This window comes from Canis lupus, chromosome 13 (genome assembly GCF_048164855.1).
Source record: "Canis lupus baileyi chromosome 13, mCanLup2.hap1, whole genome shotgun sequence".
Classification (NCBI taxonomy): domain Eukaryota; kingdom Metazoa; phylum Chordata; class Mammalia; order Carnivora; family Canidae; genus Canis; species Canis lupus.
The window spans coordinates 17195917-17213072 of record NC_132850.1 but is presented as its reverse complement, the minus strand read 5'-3'; the positions used below and the strand labels follow the sequence as shown (position 1 = coordinate 17213072).

General features: G+C 44.1%; 1 protein-coding gene across 19 annotated transcripts in view; it reads right to left on the bottom strand.

Moving 5' to 3' along the window:
• Positions 1-17156, bottom strand: part of ERI3 (ERI1 exoribonuclease family member 3) — a 127963-nt gene that overhangs the window by 106330 nt on the left and 4477 nt on the right. For 9 of the 19 annotated variants that reach the window (XR_012005556.1, XR_012005558.1, XR_012005557.1 and 6 more), the window contains 2 exons: positions 6305-6582; positions 6142-6195 (listed from right to left, as the gene is read on the bottom strand). The exons of 4 other annotated variants lie outside the window; for them this stretch is intronic. Coding sequence is in view for 11 of the 15 variants with exons in the window: in XM_072772512.1 (XP_072628613.1) it covers positions 6142-6195; positions 6305-6582 (332 nt within the window). In the remaining 4 variants the exon portion in view is untranslated. The remainder of the gene's footprint in view (positions 1-6141; positions 6196-6304; positions 6583-17156) is intronic. 6 more of the 19 variants (XM_072772511.1, XM_072772517.1, XM_072772509.1 and 3 more) reach the window with 2 other exon arrangements.

Sequence of the window (17156 nt, the reverse complement as noted above, 5' to 3'; positions counted from 1 at the left end):
CAGTCCCTGATTTCATTCATCATTTATCAATGGCCCTATTCTTTACAGCTCTTCCCCACCACCAACCTTAGCCCAGTGTCTAACAAAATCTGCATTCCAACAGCTGTCTCAGCCCTGGGGAGGCCACCAGGATAATAAGAGGCTAGGGGGAGGTTTCCTGATTTGTACTAAATTATGTGGTGATTTTGTTACCAATGACCCAATGCTCCCCAAGGAAAGTTCCTGGTCCCACCCCCAGGCAACTCCACAGCCCTAACTACACACCACAGCAGCTTAGAGGTATAAACCCTGGGGAAGATAGAGAAGCAATCTGAATAGAGCAAATAAACCCACTTCGATCTATGCTTCTGCTATGCCAAACACATAAGGCAGCACCACCACGCATCGGTGCTCCACTCCCCAGGATGTATATTTTACTTCTGCATTGCTATGTCTGCTCCAAATAAAGAAGGGTCCTTTGGCTTTCACATGAAGTTACAACAAGGCCAAGACCCGGACACAGCAAATGCTTGTTCCCATTCAGGGAGCCGTTGTGAGGACCCACAGTGACTGTCAGAGTAAAGGGATGGTGGGGATGGGGGTGGGGATCCCTGTGACAGACCACCAGGAAACAGCAGTCTGTGAAGGAGGGGGCTTTTTGGAGGTAGAGGGGGAAGCTTCCACTTTTATGGAAGCAGCAACAAAAAGGACAAAAGCGCCTAATGGGCTGTCCCATTCCCACCACCATCACTGGCCACCAATAGAGGAATTCATTTACGGTGACCCTGGAAAAAGAGATGTGTTAAAGCAGAAATATAACTAAAAAGAAAGGCAATAATTGGTCTGATGGGCAAGGGAAAAATTATACCAGGAGTCGGGAGCCTTTGCAAGAACACTTACAGCTCACACAGTCGTCATAACTCAGCCCCCTCAAGCATTTTGTGCTCTGCTTATGGTGTTAACTTTAATGTCTTAACATATAACACCATCCGCACTAACACAAAATACTACACACGCCAGATGAGGCTGAATTATAGTTGCTGTGGGAAGCATAACTTTGAATTTCCTGATTTGGGTGCATTTAATCTCAACCATAATGTTACATTAACGTCGGTTTTGCATTTCATTTCCCAGTTTAGAAGAATAGCGTCAGCGCCTTCGCCTGTCCATAGAGAAAAAAGTGCAGGCTGCCTGGGGCCCACAGGCTGATGGACCACAACCCAACAACTGGGCTCTGGCAATAGAAAACCTGGGCGGACCCCTCCTACTTGAAGGAGCCCTGACTAGGACAAGCAAATGGGGCGGGAAGGGTGGTTTCTTCTCTTGGGAACTGCCTTTCCATCCACTTGGAGTGCGCAAGAGCCAAGAGCAGGGAAAAGGCAAAGGTAAAATGCCCAGTGAGAGCAACGTGTGTATATGCAAATTGGCTGGATGCTGGGGGAGAGAGAGTGTGTGTGTGTGTGTGGGGGGGGGGGGGGGGTCCTGCTTTCAGCCCTGAATGCAAAAGGGAATCGATAGTTTGATTTGTAGGGATCTTAACCAATTTCCTATAAAGTTTTCCAAAATGTTTCTCTCACAAAGGACTAATAATGATGTATCAGTTCTAAGTCATACTGAAATCCTCCAAATGTCTCTCGGCTATATTATTACTTCTCTTGTCACCATTAACCTTCCTCTACCCTACCCTCCCAAAATAACCTAGCATCTGGACAATTTTCTATAAAAGAGAAACTCCTTTACTCATAGTTCTAACTCAAAATGCAGATGGGAGTTTCTTCAAGGTTTCCTTAAAAAAAAAAAAGAAAAGAAAAAGAAAAAAAAGCCCCTGTGGACAAAGACCAAACACTAGAAAACCTCAACCCCAAAGGTCATTTTTCTCCAAAGTTATGGGCACTTGAATACAGATGAGAAGGAAAACAGTCACAGGGCAGCTGCAGAGCAGTGATAAAGAGACCATACCCAGGAACCTGATGGAGGGCCAGAGGGAACTCAGGGAGAGAGGGCAGCAGCAGCCAGGACTTCGTTCCCCAGGAAGGGAAAAACAGGGCTGCCTTCTCTCTGGCCTTCCCGATAGCTCAGGTTACTTCCTTCTCCTCCTGTGCTATGGCCTTACCTCATTGTCCTCACTTACATTTGCTTTGTTCCTTTCTAAACACGGAGGTGGTGAGAGAACTTGCCCCCAGGTTAAAGATGGACAATTTAAGATCCCACCAAAGCTTTCAGGCTGCTCTCTGGGCCTCAGGGTCACAACCACCATTATTCCATACACATCCACACCAAAATGAGCAACATGAACTCCTGCTAGCCAGGACAAAGGAGTCAGGACTCTCCCAAACCAGATGAAAACCTCCCTCCCTCCCAACCTACCCTAACATTTCCTAAAGCAAGAAAGGAATCCTATTCCCCAAACTTAAGAGTCTCTAAAGCAATTTAAACCACCTAAATTAATATTTAAGTGGAAAAATGTTTTCAAATGTAGAGTCTCATATTTTGCCAATATCTATCATGTTAATCGAAATCAAAACGTAAATCAAAAGGAGTGCAAAAATCAGAAAGTGAAGCCTATTATTGGTAAACCGACCACTCCAGTTTCACCTACCCGAACAAAGTACAAAAATAAACACCAAAAATGATGACAAATGGAAAATACTAGATGCTTCAACATGTTTATAACCAATATTGTTACTCATCCAAGCACAACAAAGCTTATACCTGTTAGTTCTCATGGTGCCATTCCTTAAGGACAGTCCCAATAAGCTGTCACACGGACTTCTGAAGACCAAAAATAGATCAGAAAAATGAACCCCATGCCAAGCCTCCAGAGAGATCTTGGCCCCAAACTTGTTTCTGCCTCCTACACCTCCTACACCTGGGAGTAATGGTGTAAGGATTAGAAACGGACTGGGTAGAGGCTTCAAGTATTGAAAGCAACTGGAAGCCAGGGAAAAGGAGGGCTGGGATGGTTCTGACTCACAGTCCCAATCTCATCCCCAGGAAGCACAGAGACTGCCCAGAAAGCATCTCTGTCAAGTGGACAGCCATTAAGCTGTTCTAAGAGAGCTAGGGAGGCCTGGATTCAACCTGCAGCTCATCTTCTAGTCCTTTTCCTGTCCCTCTAAAGGTTCATTCTCATCCCAAATCTCAATCTTTCCTGTTTCCATTTAAATTCATTTCTTTTTTTTTTTATCCTTATTAAAATGAGGAGCAAGTTATTAGTATACTCCTTGGAACAACTACCGCCCATATGACGAATTTTTTTTAGTCTGAATAAGAAATAAGTCACTAAAACATATTCAATGTCTCTTCTGTCTTTCTAAGCCCTATTTTCATACCCCTAATGATTTTTTTCCTCTTATCCTGAGCTTTTTCAATTTTTCCACTGCCCCCTACACAGCACAGAGGCTCTAATGACAACCTGACCTATGATGACCTCAGGAAAGGATGCTATCCTATGTGGAACTGACAGCTTCTCCAAACCATCTTCCAAAATCCTTCTGAATCCTACCAGGATCCTGCTATTTGCAAACTTTAGAGAAGATGTTTTTTTTTAAAAGAGAGAGACGCTTTAAGTTGCCACAAACAAGTCTCAAATCACTCCTGAGCTACCCATTCCTTTCCTGAGAATGATCCAATGGGTAGTCCAAGTGCCTGGCTGCCTGGCCCCAAACTCACCTTCCTACCTGTTGATCACAGCATTGTGGAGGCTTAATGAAGTAGAGATGCATTACATTTATCACTTATCCCAGATCCACTCAAATCCATCACTATGTCACAGCAAGAAGTTAGATTGATCTGACAGGATTTGCTCTTCTTCGCAAACCCATGTAAGTTATTACTCAGTACCCTATGCTCTTCTAGCTGTTTGCTGATTGATTATCTGACGATCAGGTCAAGTATCTTCTCTGGAATCACAGTAAACTAACGGGTCTATAATTTCCAAGATCATTCGTATTCCCCTTTTAAAGATAAGCAAGACAGTGAATGCTTCTTCTGGAGTTCTCTAAAGCAACAGCTAATGCTTTCTAATAATGAGCCAGGGCAGCCAATTCTTTAAGTGCCCTTGGAATCACATCATCAGGGTTCATTGATTCTGGAGATAATCTTTAATCAGGCCCCAGATCCTGGTCAACGGCATGAAGTCTTACCTCAGCCTAGGTCAGGAAGGCCTTGGTGCCTAAGTCTAGGTGGGAACTTGGTGATACGAATGATTTAAATCTGTATTGCATTATATCTTCAGCATTGCAATAAATAAATAAAAAGAACAATGCCCTTGAAAGAGAAATGAAAGGTGATACTGACAGACCAAATTGAGACATGAATCAGGCTTCACCTTCAGCAACATTGACAAGACCGTCTGTAGGACAAGAGAACAGAGCTACATAATTATCTGAGCTTACAATCTAACTGAAAAGTTCAGAAACAAACATACATAGGCATGTGCCAGAAAGCAGAATGTAGAAAATGCCTTAAAGGAGGTGTCAAGTGATTATGAGAGTTCAGAAGAGGGATGACTCATATCCAATAGGGATGTGTTGATTTTAGACTCATGTCCCACTAGGGCTTACTCAGTTATCAAAATCTACATCAGTAAGGGAGATAATATGGTGTGTTAGGATATGGATCCCTGATTTCTAACCTAGGAGAATCCATGTAACCAAAATTCCCTCCCACCACCCAAGAACAGCCAGCACAGAATCTCCAATAGTTTTGGGAGGCCAAGAAGACAACTCTACAGCACACACAGGAACAGGCAGCTGAGAAAGTAAGGGTGGTTCAGGCAGCACCTAAGCCACATTCCTTTTTATGCAAAGTTCCTTCCCTCAGGACATTCTCCTCATCCTGCTCCTGTCATCCCAAACCTCCACAGGCCTAATTCCACTGCTCCCAAAGACAGACCACAACTTGGGAGAATATGAAAGAGGAGAGAGAAGAGGGAAGGTAAAAGGGTGGTGGTATCTCCTTTATGGAAAATAATCTACTATTCTAAAGATAGAACCTCTTCATGGGGGAAAAAAAACAAAACAAAACACAACCATGAGAAGTGAACCCAGTTTATCTTCGAATGGACCCCACTCTTCCCTGTCTCCCAATTGCCTGATGCTACCATCCCCTTTTCCCCTATCCTCCCTACCACTGAAAGCTGCTCTCAGACTAACATGTCTATACATCCCAAATTACACCTTAATAACCCAGCCCCAGGAGGAAGAGTTACATAGTCCTAGAGCTGGGGGTACTCAAGGCCTCCACAGTATAATGAACTGCCACATCGGTCCCAAATCATTCCCCCAAAACAAGTACCAAGCACACCATTGTCTCAAACACAGGTGCCTCTCTGCTGTTAATCCAAACTTCCTAGTAGCACTACCTTAAAAGGTAAAACGTCTCTGAACACAGTTGACGAGTAAGGGAAAAAAAAAAAAAAAAAAAACAAGCAAAGAAATTTTCCTTTCCAACAGACCAACAGTTGTACTGGTTCAGGGTTTCTAATGCTGTGAAACACCATCACCCCCAAACTTAGTGACTCAAAACATCAACAATCACTTATCTCTCACAGTTTCTGCCAGCCAGGAATTCAGGAGTGGCTCGGCTACCCAGCCTGGCTCAGGGTCTCTCCTGAGGTTGACGTCAGATGGCCACTGGGGCTGGCAGATTCACTTCCAAGACAGTACCAAGAAACATGAATAGCAAGTGGTACTGGTATTTAGCTAAGAATCTCAGTTCCTGTACACATGTGCTTCCCTACAGGCCATCTTCCCTACAGGCCACTGGAGTCCTCAATGCATGGCAGCTGGCTTCCTCCAGAGCAAGTGATCCAAAAGAGCAAGGCCAACCGCAGTGCTTTTTATGACTTAACCTCAGAAGTCACACGATGTCTTTTCCTCTATATTCTCCTGGTTACACAAGGCTATCCCTGATTCAGTATGGGAGAGAAACTACCAAGGGTATGAATCTTAGAAGGCAAGGATCATTGGGTGCCATCTTAGAGGCTGACTACCACAGTATTCCTTAAAATAACATGTGGCAATAGCAGGAGAAGGAAGGAGGGAAGGGAAAGGAGAGAGGAAGGATGGGACAGAAGGAAATATTTTGATTCCCAAAGGCTGAGACCAGAGAGAAACAATATGCCCCGTTCTCTCCAGACACTTCTCAGGTCTACCTTACCCTAGCATGCCTGAACCAAGTCCGGCTTCCTAGGCAGGAACTCCCGATGAGTAGCTGAAAGCCAGGAAGACATGAGAAAGCTCCTCTGGAACACAGAAAGCAAGACTATCCTCCCTCCCTCTTTGCCCACCCCACCTTTCTGAAGCAATGATGCAACAGTTACCTGAGGATGAATCTGTGGCTTGTCGCACGTGGCCTCAAAGTCCAGCACTAAAAAGTAGTGATACCTCTGGGGAGGGAAGGGCACCATTGCCGCCATGGATGCGCCAAAGCCGTGGGCCGCCAGCTTTCTGGTGGATATGGAGCAGAACTCCGGAACACCACAGGGAGAAAATAAGTGGGAGCCCAGCACTTTTCTTGCTCTTGAAAGTAAATATGAAGAAAATCGAGCTGCTCCAGTCTGTAAAGGTGCTAGCATTGAACATCCAGAAGCATCTAAAACTTAGGGGAGGAAAGTTTAAAAAAAACAAAAACAAAAAAAAGAACAAAGAGCCTGGGTTACTCCCCTCCCACTGCGGCCCTGTTCCATCTGGTCTTCAGGAATAGTCACACAACATGAACCACTCCCCAGTGTTTCTGGACCCCTCTTCTAAATCAACAGTATTCATTACTGAAGTTCAAGACCCTAATACTGGTCCCTGCAGCATTAAGACACCTCTGGGTCTCCAAGATCATTCTCAGGACAACCTGTCACGCTGGCCTTCATCTTTAAATGGAGCTCTAAAGTTCAAAAGAGAGGGGAGAGAAAAATTCTGTGGTCATTTCTCAGGTGGCAACAGTTAACAACATAAAGCTAAGGTTCCCAAAGTAGCATGAGGTGACCCAGCTGCACAATCAGTCTCAGGAGCTAAGGAGCCTCAGACAGAAGAGTGGAAAATGCCAAAGATTCTCTCCTCAGCTCCATTACAAGCCAGTGGCCCCTTGGCTTTCCAGTGCGCTGCTCACGTCTCCACATACCCTCCCTCCGGTCTCCCAAGGTGAAATGGAACACACCCAATCACAGGGGAGCTTGCTCCTGACGTGCGGGCGCTGCCCCCGCCCACGTGGCAGGAAGTGGCACCCTGGGGGAATGAATGCCGCCTGGAAAGCACAGCTGGCAACAGCCTCAGGCCTTCCCATTCGCTGCCTTCAGACTCTCTCTACTAGAGGCCCTGAATGACTGCGGAACTTTTTTAAACAGGGAAGAAAAAGAGAAAACCCAGATGTGGCAGTAATGGGAGCACTGCTTTAAAAAAAAAAAAAAAAAAATCTAGTAAAGTTTTCTGACTGAACATGTGCAAAAAAAATTCCAAATCACTTTTCAAGTTTTCCCTTTAAATTTGCAGAATGTCTGCTCCTTAGAGGGTTAACTAAATATAAAAATCAAAGCCTAAGTTTTACTCACAAATAACTCAAGCTTCCCTTAAAAAAAAAAAAAGAGGAACAACCAGAAATTTTGTTTTTACGCCTCTTACACTCAATATTCAAATTCACTCAACTTTAATCCTCAAAGTTAAACAAGAAATCTCTCTGCTCAAAGCAGCAATGGCCATAATTTATGCCTTCTGAAGCCCCATTCTAATAGAACCAAAAGCTTGCCTCTGAAAGGCTGCAAATGGGCACTGGCTCCTTCCTGTAGGGCTGAGAGGATAGAAGGCCATGAAGTCCAGAGCACCCTCAGAGGCAATGAGGTCCCTACTACCTGAATGGACATGTACAATGCCAAGTATCACTTTTCCTCCCGGCTCTTCCCTGACTCACTGAATGACTTACAATAACTTGCCTATTTACTAAGACACATGCTAATGTGGGTCCTCAATTTCCCCATCCCTGTAGTGAGATTCCATGGAGATTCAGAGGTGCTAAGACTGAAAAGTATTATAAACTCATGGATCCTACAGAGCACAGCTTGCTCTCACCATGGCTTTACAGCATCTCCAAAAATGCAGCCTCAACTCTTCAGCTCAGGGTAGACAAAGGCTGGCTGGGATTTCATTATGGAAATCCTTGGAAAGCCAAAGGGGCCAACATTCCTTTGAAAACCAGATCCAAAATAACTTCACATCACCCCCACCCCCCTTCCTTGAACTGGAAGCCTTGCTGAGATGGGAGACACCAGTCTGTTCAGATTATGCAGATTATAGGATTATAGTTTGGATCCAAAGTCCCTCAGGGCCTTAGAACTCTCCTCTAACTCCTTAAAGTCAGGCCAGGATAAGGACATTTGAGAGTCCTAATGTTTGTTAATATGCAGAGAGTGTGTATATAGTATATATAGTCAACCAGACCCCATCTACCAAAAAATACCAGCAATTAAGCATAACTAAGGAGGGTTTCCAGGTCTGAATCCTGGCTTAGCCACTTTTTTGCCATGGCACCTTGGGCAAGCTCTGTTCTTCCATTTCTCACCTGTAAAATGACAACAGTAATAGCTCTTAGTCCTTAAGTGAGAATTAAATGAGAGGACACATGTAAAGCACTAAGAGCAGTGTATGGCACATAGAGGCTCAATAAATATTAGCTTACTATTATTACTACTACTATTTTATTGGGCTATACCCACCTGGCCAGGCCTGGATCCCCATGCTTGGGGGCTACATATCCAATTAATGTATAAGGCAACCTCAGAGAGTAACATCAAAATTTCCTGCATACCCAGAATGCTCTAAACCTCCCATATAGCATACTATATGTGCCCTCTTCCCTTCCAAGAACAACACATTGGTCTTCTTGCCTACAGGCCTTGCCTTCTCACCTGATTTCTTTCACCCACATCAAAAAGCTGCTCTTGCAGGTTAGTCCTGAGAATAAACAATAGGAGACCAGGCCTCCACATGTCAGTAATCACTGGATTCTGTACTTCCCTTACTTCTAAAAACCAAGTTCAACTCAAGACAAGACACAGAGGGCAGCTCTTCCTCTTCCCTTCCTGAAAAAGTCAATCTTACAGCTTTAGAGCCATTAGTTGTGGCAGAGTAAGGTTAAGTATCTACAAGTTGAGTGGGAGGAGCAGAAGAGTCTGGGGGTGGGGGTGGAGGGTATTAGAGCCCAAGCAGAGTAAGGAAGGAATCTGTACAGAGGCAAGAAGGTGTGATGTAGCATGTCATAGCCCATGTGGGGTGTGGAGGGCATGGGGAGGTGGGAGCAAGTCTGATGCAGGGAGTCATGGGCAGGGTAAAAGAGGCAGTCAAGAGGGGGAAAGAGCAATGGCAACAATGGGAGATTGGTTACATACAGAGGGATTGATCAAAGAAGAGCATATATTAAGGGTGATGAGAACCAGGTTTCTCACTGTTAGAGGATGGAATTAAAATATGGAAAGAGGAAAAAAAATCCCTAGTGTCAAATTAAAATTGGAGGAAACAGTGTGAACTCATGGTTTCTGGTATATAATATATAAAAATAAAGCTAGACATAATTGTGAATATGAATACACACACACACACACATACACACACACACACCCATCTATTTTCTAGCTCTGCCTATCAAAGGGCCAGGGAGCAGCAACACTCCAGCAGCAATGAGCACACCTAGCACCCAGCTGCCTTCTAAACAACATTCTTCAGTAGAAGAACCAGAACTCTTTGGAGAAATGGTTGATTCCACAACTGTGGCAAGAAAAGTACAAAATGAGTCTAGAACATTTTGTTTTGGGGCCAGAGAGCAAGCGAATGCTCAAGAATGATGGGAACTTATCAAAAGGATACAGAAGGGACACCTGGGTGGCTCAGAGGTTGAGCGCCCGCCTTGGGTCCAGGGTATGACCCCGGGGACCCAGGATGGAGTCCCGCATTGGGCTCCCTGCGGGGAACCTGCTTCTCCCTCCGCCTGTGTCTCTGCCTCTCTCTCTCTGTGTGTCTCTCATGAATAAATAAATAAATCTAAGAAAAAAAGAAGGATGCAGAAGCCAGCTTGAAGGGGCTCTGACTGGCAAATAAATGATGATATTAATAGATTATATTGCATTGACTAAAAAAGGAAACCATGAGTGTAAAATACACAAATTAATTAATTAATTAATTAATAAAGTCTGATAAGGGACAGTCACATAGTTTCAAACTATCTCCCCACAGAATGTTTATTAATCATAACAGGAAGTAAGTATACAATGGAGAAGCCTGGCAGACATCACCTTAATCAAGTGATCAAAATGAACATAATGGGATAAATCAAAATCATGCACATGACAGGATGCAATGAGAATAAAGCATCGTTTCTGTGATATTCCTGTCAAAGATGCATAATCTAACTCTAATCATGAGAAAATATCCAACAAACCCTAATTGAGGGAGAGTCTACATAATAACTAGCCTGTAATCTTCAAAAGTATCAAGGTCATGAATGTCAAGGAACTTTTACTGAGCAAAATTTGAAGGAGATTAAAGGGACTTGGCGAACTAAATGCAATGCACATTCTGAACTAGATCATTTTGCTACAAAGAACATTACTGGGACAATCGGCAAACTTGAATGGGGTTTCAGAATTAGAAGGAGGTAAAGTACCAATATTCATTTCCTGGTTTTGCTGGTTGAACTGTAGTTAGGAAAGAAAATGTCCTTGCGTGTAGGAAATGCACCCGAAGTATTCATTCAGGGTGACGGGGCATTAGGTCAACATTAACTCTCAAATAGTTTCACAAAAAATCCTTTGTACCATAATTCCAGCTTGTGTGTAAATTTGGCCTATTCCAAACTTTTTAAAAATTATTTTTTAAATCTATACACTGCACTGTGGTCTAAAAAAGAGAGAGAGGAAAAAAAAGAGAGAGAAGAGAGGGTATGTGAGGGCTCAACTCTCCATACTGCCCACGGAAGGCAGGCTGTAGGCTGTAGGCTCTCCTTCAGCAGGGAGGCTAGCAAAAGCCAGCCCGTAAAACATCAAGTTTCCAGGAGAAGAGCCCCCACTCAATGCCCCCTCACCAGGGATTCCTACCACCATTAGAGCCTTCTTAGGAAACACCCCTACACTCCCTGCAGAGGCATCCCACCTGCCTTGCACCCTCTGGCATCTTACAGATTCCCCTTTCCTACTGCTATCTTTATACTTTAGTCACAAGTTTGTAGACTATAAGCCTCTAACTTGTATCATCAATTGGGACTTTGAATGTCTAGTCAAGGGGTAGAACTCAAAAGGAACAGTTTATGATTCTATATATTTCTGCATACTGTCTCTCATCAGAGACCAAGACTCGCACACGTTTATTCTCAGACATCCTTTTTCTTTTCCTAGTAATTAAAGGCAGTAAGTAGCCTATGGCAAGGAGGAAAATAAATTATTCCCTCCTCAAAAATGAAAGGATCAGGGCCCCAGTGGGGACAGGGGAGTGGTAAATAGGGACTGCTGTGGGGCCAGGCCGATTTGGAGAAACAGGCCTGTGCCACAGCCCCTGGAGGATGGTCTCTGTGCAGAGTATTTACACAACAGACACCAATGGCTCCTCTGCAGCCATTACTGTCCGTCAGGTAAATAACGCATGTGCCAAAACACACATTTAATGAGGGAAATAATATGCCTTTATAAAAAGCCTCAATCTGTATTTACCTGAGAGACCAGAGAAGCACCAAATCACCAGATTAGTGGAACCACAGAGGAGTCATTCTGGTGTCTTGGGTAAATAGACATTTTATAGCCTTCCATTACTGAGGGGGGAAGAGAGAGCAAAGGGAGGGGGCCATCCTTTAACATCCACATACACAGGCCACGGGAACCTGGGGGATAGGATAGAAGAGAGGGCCATCATGAAATATAGGGTCTACTCCCACCCCACCTCCCCAACTGCAAATACATTGACCCTTGAACAACACAGGGGTTAGGGGACCAACTCCCCCACCCACAAAGTGGAAAATCCGCCTATAACTTTCGACTCTCCAAAAACTTAACTACTGATAGTACTGTTGACTGGAAGCCTTACCAATAACATAAACAGTCAATTAATACATATCTTATGTATGTATTATATACGTATTCCTATAATAAAGATAAAGAAAATGTCAAGAAGATCATAAGGAAGAGAAAATACATTTACGGTACTGTACTGTATTTACTGAAAAAAATCGACATGTAAGTGGATCTGTGCAGTACAAACCTGTGTTGTTCAAGGGTCAACTGTACTTGGAATCCCTGGGGAGGGTTTAGACTTGTACCATCCCTGGATTCAATCCATTCCATCAAAAACTAGACTGGGAGGACTGGGAGACAGGAGTACATTTCAGAGGAACTCTAAGGCACTACTGGCAGGCTCTGAGTCCAGCTGACTAGAAACACGGGAGAGAGCTGCAGCTTCCCCAGGTCCAGTCCCTGTCCCAATCTGACCTACAATATCACAAGGGCTCAGGTACCGGAGTCACAGAGGCATCAACAGAGGGCACGGTAATACCTGTCTGGAACCACTCAGTCACAGGCTCTGTATTAGGAAGCTAAAAATAGCCTGGAAAAAAGCTAAATAAACTGCATGCCCTCAAAAGTCATAATCTTCAATCTAATGAATGTATCCTTGCTGCCAGAGCACTTTCTGTGAAAATCACAAATTGCCAAAGGTAACAGAAAACCTAAGGGGAGACACAGTACAGCTAGCCAGGGAAAATGGGCCCCAGGAAGAGAAAAGGACTGCCCAAGATTCACATAGCAAGTAACACCAGAAGCCAGGGCTCCTGACTCCCCACCAGGGTCTCAGACCACTGGCCCAGCACAAGGAGCAGGCCTCACCGCTCACCTCCCAAGCTCCTCTGAAGTCTCACAGTGGAGGCCAAGGGTCTGAGGGCTTGGCCTAGTCAGCTGAAAGCCAGAGGTTGAGGCAGAACAAAGCCTGACATGCCCTGGAACCTCTCTACACGACTTCCTGATGGCCCCAGCATGGAATGGAAGCAGCAACTCTGAAGCTAAGTCCTCATCTCAACAAAACACTCTCCTCCTCTCTACAACCTGTCACTCCCTTGGCCTGTAGCTACAACTGCTTCTGTTCCAAAGTGGGGCTAGAGAGAGCATTCTCAGCATAAGAAGCAGCTACTAACCCTAAATTATCAGGAGAGCTACAGTCACTAAAGACCTTCAGGAACACAACATCCTGATGGCAACATCACAGGCCACAGGAGGCTTACTCTCCTCCTCGGTTGGCCATCTCAGCAGCTCAAGGCAGCACATAAAAAGAAGGGACTGTGATTTCCCTGCTGTTTGCTAACTCACCAGCTACACTCAGTAGTTTGGACAAACTCCTTTGAGGGGCAAAGCTGGGAAATAACTCTTTGCAAAGTCTTACAAGTCAGCTGTGATACCCATCATAGGTAAAAGAGGGCAAAGTTTCTAAGGACAGACATGGAGGAAGGGCAGAGTGTGCTACTCTTACCCCTTTAAGCACCTCTCACACTTATAGACAACATCTGACCCCAGAGGAGAGGTATCAAGAACCTTCCATTCCCCTGCTTCCAAGATGGAACTGTTCTAGAAACGAGTTACACAGCCCAGATGTTCAAACATTGGAATTAGGCAAGTCTACGTTCAAATCCTAATTCTACCACATATTCTTTTTTTTTTTTTTTAAGTAGGTTCCACACCCAATGTGGGGCTTGAACTCTTGACCCCAGGATCAAGAGTTGCATGCTCTACCCACTGAACCAGCCAGGCGCCCCTCTACCACATATTCCTAATAATAGCTATAATAATAATATCTATCTCTTTGGGGTTCAGTTCACAACCACACAACGTATGTAAAGCACTTTGCACATTTAAAGGACTCAGTAAAAGAGAACTACTGTTGTTAATGCACGAGAAAGAGGAGAGGGAAACAAGATTATAAGCCAGGCATTGTATTAGTGACCTACATATTTCATCTCCTAACTCTCAAGCAAAATGGGTAACAGTATTCCCATTTTACATACAAGCAAACTAAGCCTCTGAGGTACTCAGCACTTCAAAGCTCTGTTCTCCTCTCCCATGTCTGGAGGGCCCACATTCCCTACTTGATTGAGTCCCCTACCTGCCAAAGAGCTAAAAATGCATATCAACTTCAGTTTTTCCCTTGAGGTTAGGATGTGGCTTTAACTAAAAGTAACTCAACCATAAGCAATGATCAAGTATGTCCAAATCAGGGATCCCTGGGTGGCGCAGCGGTTTGGCGCCTGCCTTTGGCCCAGGGCGTGATCCTGGAGACCCTGGATCGACTCCCACGTCGGGCTCCCTGCATGGAGCCTGCTTCTCCCTCTGCCTGTGTCTCTGCCTCTGTCTCTGCCTCTCTCTCTCTTTCTCTCTCTCTGTGTGACTATCATAAATAAATAAAAATTAAAAAAAAAAAGTATGTCCAAATCATCCAAATTTGTTCTCATAATACATTTATCATATTTTAACAGGAAAAACAAATTGTAGCACTGGATATAAAAAAGCAGAAACAGGAAGGGGAAGCCTGGACTAAAACTGCAGCACCAGAAACTCAAAGCCTCTTCTCAAACACAATTCCAGAGGAGCAGAGCAACTGGTAGGAGGCAGGGCAACTAGCTCTTGCTCAGGTCCCCAAATGTGATGTTTCCTTTTACAAATCTGTGCCGTCACCAATGCTGCACCCCCTGGTTTGGAATGTTACATCCATTTTCACCAGACTCCTTCTTCAAAATGCAGCTCAAAACTCCCTTTTAGTAGCTTTCTCTGATACTCCATCAGAAAGTTAATTACTTAAGTGTGATCCAGTAACAGACTCTATTCCTATTTCATAACTTTTGTCTCACTATATTGTAAAATTTTAATCTATTTCTCCTACTATAACTTTCAGAGAGTTAGGTGAGAAGGATTTAAGAGAGAAGGTATAGGGGTGTGTGTGTGTGTGTGTGTGTGTGTGTGTGTGTGTATGCGCGCGCGCGCATGTAGGTCTAAAAAAAAAAAAAGCATAATTTCTTTGATTTGTTTGTCAGACCCTTTCATGCATTTTAAAATTTGAAGTAGCATTAAAGAAAAGTATAAGATTTTTTCACCTAAATAGTGCATGGGTTTAAAAACTGAGAAAAGGGACCTGAGTGGCTCAGCGGTAGAGCCTCTGCCTTTGACTCAGGGTGTGATCCTGGGGTTCCAGGATTAAGGGCTCCTGTGGAGGGCCTGCTTCTCCCTCTGCCTGTGTCTCTGCCTCTTTCTCTCATGAATAAATAAATAAAATCTTAAAAAAAAAAAAAAAGTTTAAAAACTCCAAGAAACACTAAGACATATACCCTTAAGGGCAAGGACCACATTTTATTCACTTCTGTAGTCCCAGCACCCAGCACAAGACCAGGCACAACGTTAGTGTGAATCAGTGTTTGTTGAATGAATATGCCCGACATCCTGATGTCATGTTAGAACAGAACAGACCCAGGGGCATATGGGTGGGACAATCATTTGAGCATCTGCTTTGGCTCAGGTCATGATCCCAGGGTCCAGCCCAATTCTCTCTCTCCCTCTGCGCTCCCCACCCCGACTTGTGCTCTCACTCTCTCTCTCAAATAAATAAAATCCTAAAAAAAAAAAAAAAAAGAACAGAGCAGACCCTAAGCACCAAGCAAAGCTTTTTTTTTTTTTTTTTTTTTTCCCCTATCTCCTTCCTAGCCCACCCCATTCTGTCCTCCCCAGTTAAAGACAGAGAGATACCACACTGCCTTGGTGCAGGAATACTATTAAAAGGATTAATTTAGGGACCGGTGTTTGGACTGTCACATCCAATCACTACCCACAGATCTACAGCTTCCCAAATCAAGCTCATGCAAAGAGGAATCAATTGCAAGGACACAGAGGGTCTGAACAGGCATACTAATGGCCTCCTGAGGTGCCAGCGGCCAGCTCTGACACTCCCATAAATTATCCGCCTTTTGATTTTACCTGTAGCTGTGGGGCACAAGGCACAATTTTGAACATATCAAAGCAATCTCTTGTAACCCAAGGCTCCCCTAAGAATGTCCCCAAAGGAGGAGGGGCTAAAAACAATGACCCAAAGGGAATCTGCTTCCCTGGTCCAGCAGTCATCAATGAAAACCCACCAGGACCAAGTGGACAAAGTGGGACCCAAATCACTCCTGGCGCATCTGGACAAAGCATGCATCAGTGTGCTGTTCTGCAATGACTACACATCTTTCACTCAAAGGAAGAGAAATCACAGCAATAAACGAACACAATTTCATCTGGAGGCAAATCCGCTCTGACGGCACCTCACAGCATAACATGACCTCAGGCACCACACTTAACCTTCCAGGGCCTCAGTTTCCTCACAGGGGTAGCAGAGACAATAATACTGACCACCTGACTCATTCCCAGAGTGACGGTGAAAAGTAATAAAAAACATTCAAGAGGCACTTTACAAAGATATAGGGCCACAAGGGTGGCAACACTAATAAATAACCCTGACCAACTGGGAGAAATGACTGGTCACACTTTGGTGAATCTCTTTCAGATAGCTGCTCACTCGATTCGCTTCACTGATGGTACTGGGGCTAAGGTCTATCCTGAAGCAAGTTCTGGTTTTCTGGACTCCTGATGCCCGAAAATTTTCAATTATGAAGAGTGGCCCCTTGCATTAGTTATAACTTCCTCCTGTCTACTGGCTCTCACCACTAGTGGTTATATTTCTACCACATGGCCATAATGACAACTGTGAGGACCCAAAATAAATACTAAGCCAAAGGCCAACTCATCCATTTGTGGGCTGTTTTTTTAAAAAATTATTAATTGGGTAAAATACTATTAGTAACAAAAGTTATTAAAACACTTATCTCATTAAACCCATTAATCAACCCTCTTAAGTCCCATTATCTGCATTTCACAGATAGGAAGGTAAAACTCAGAGAGGTAAGTCACTTGCCCAAGGTTACATAAACGCTATAATGTAGTTATCAGAAACCTACAGGCTTCCTTCTAGCAAGGCAAGTAGGCTTGCAGGAGGAGGAAGACAATCCATCAGACATTCAACAAACACTCTGGCTCCTGTGCCTGGCATATACTATCATATCTGAACCAGGAGACGGTCCCCAAACCAGAAAAAGATCATCAATTTGCTATAAGCAAGGAAAGTTAAGACTGAGTGGGA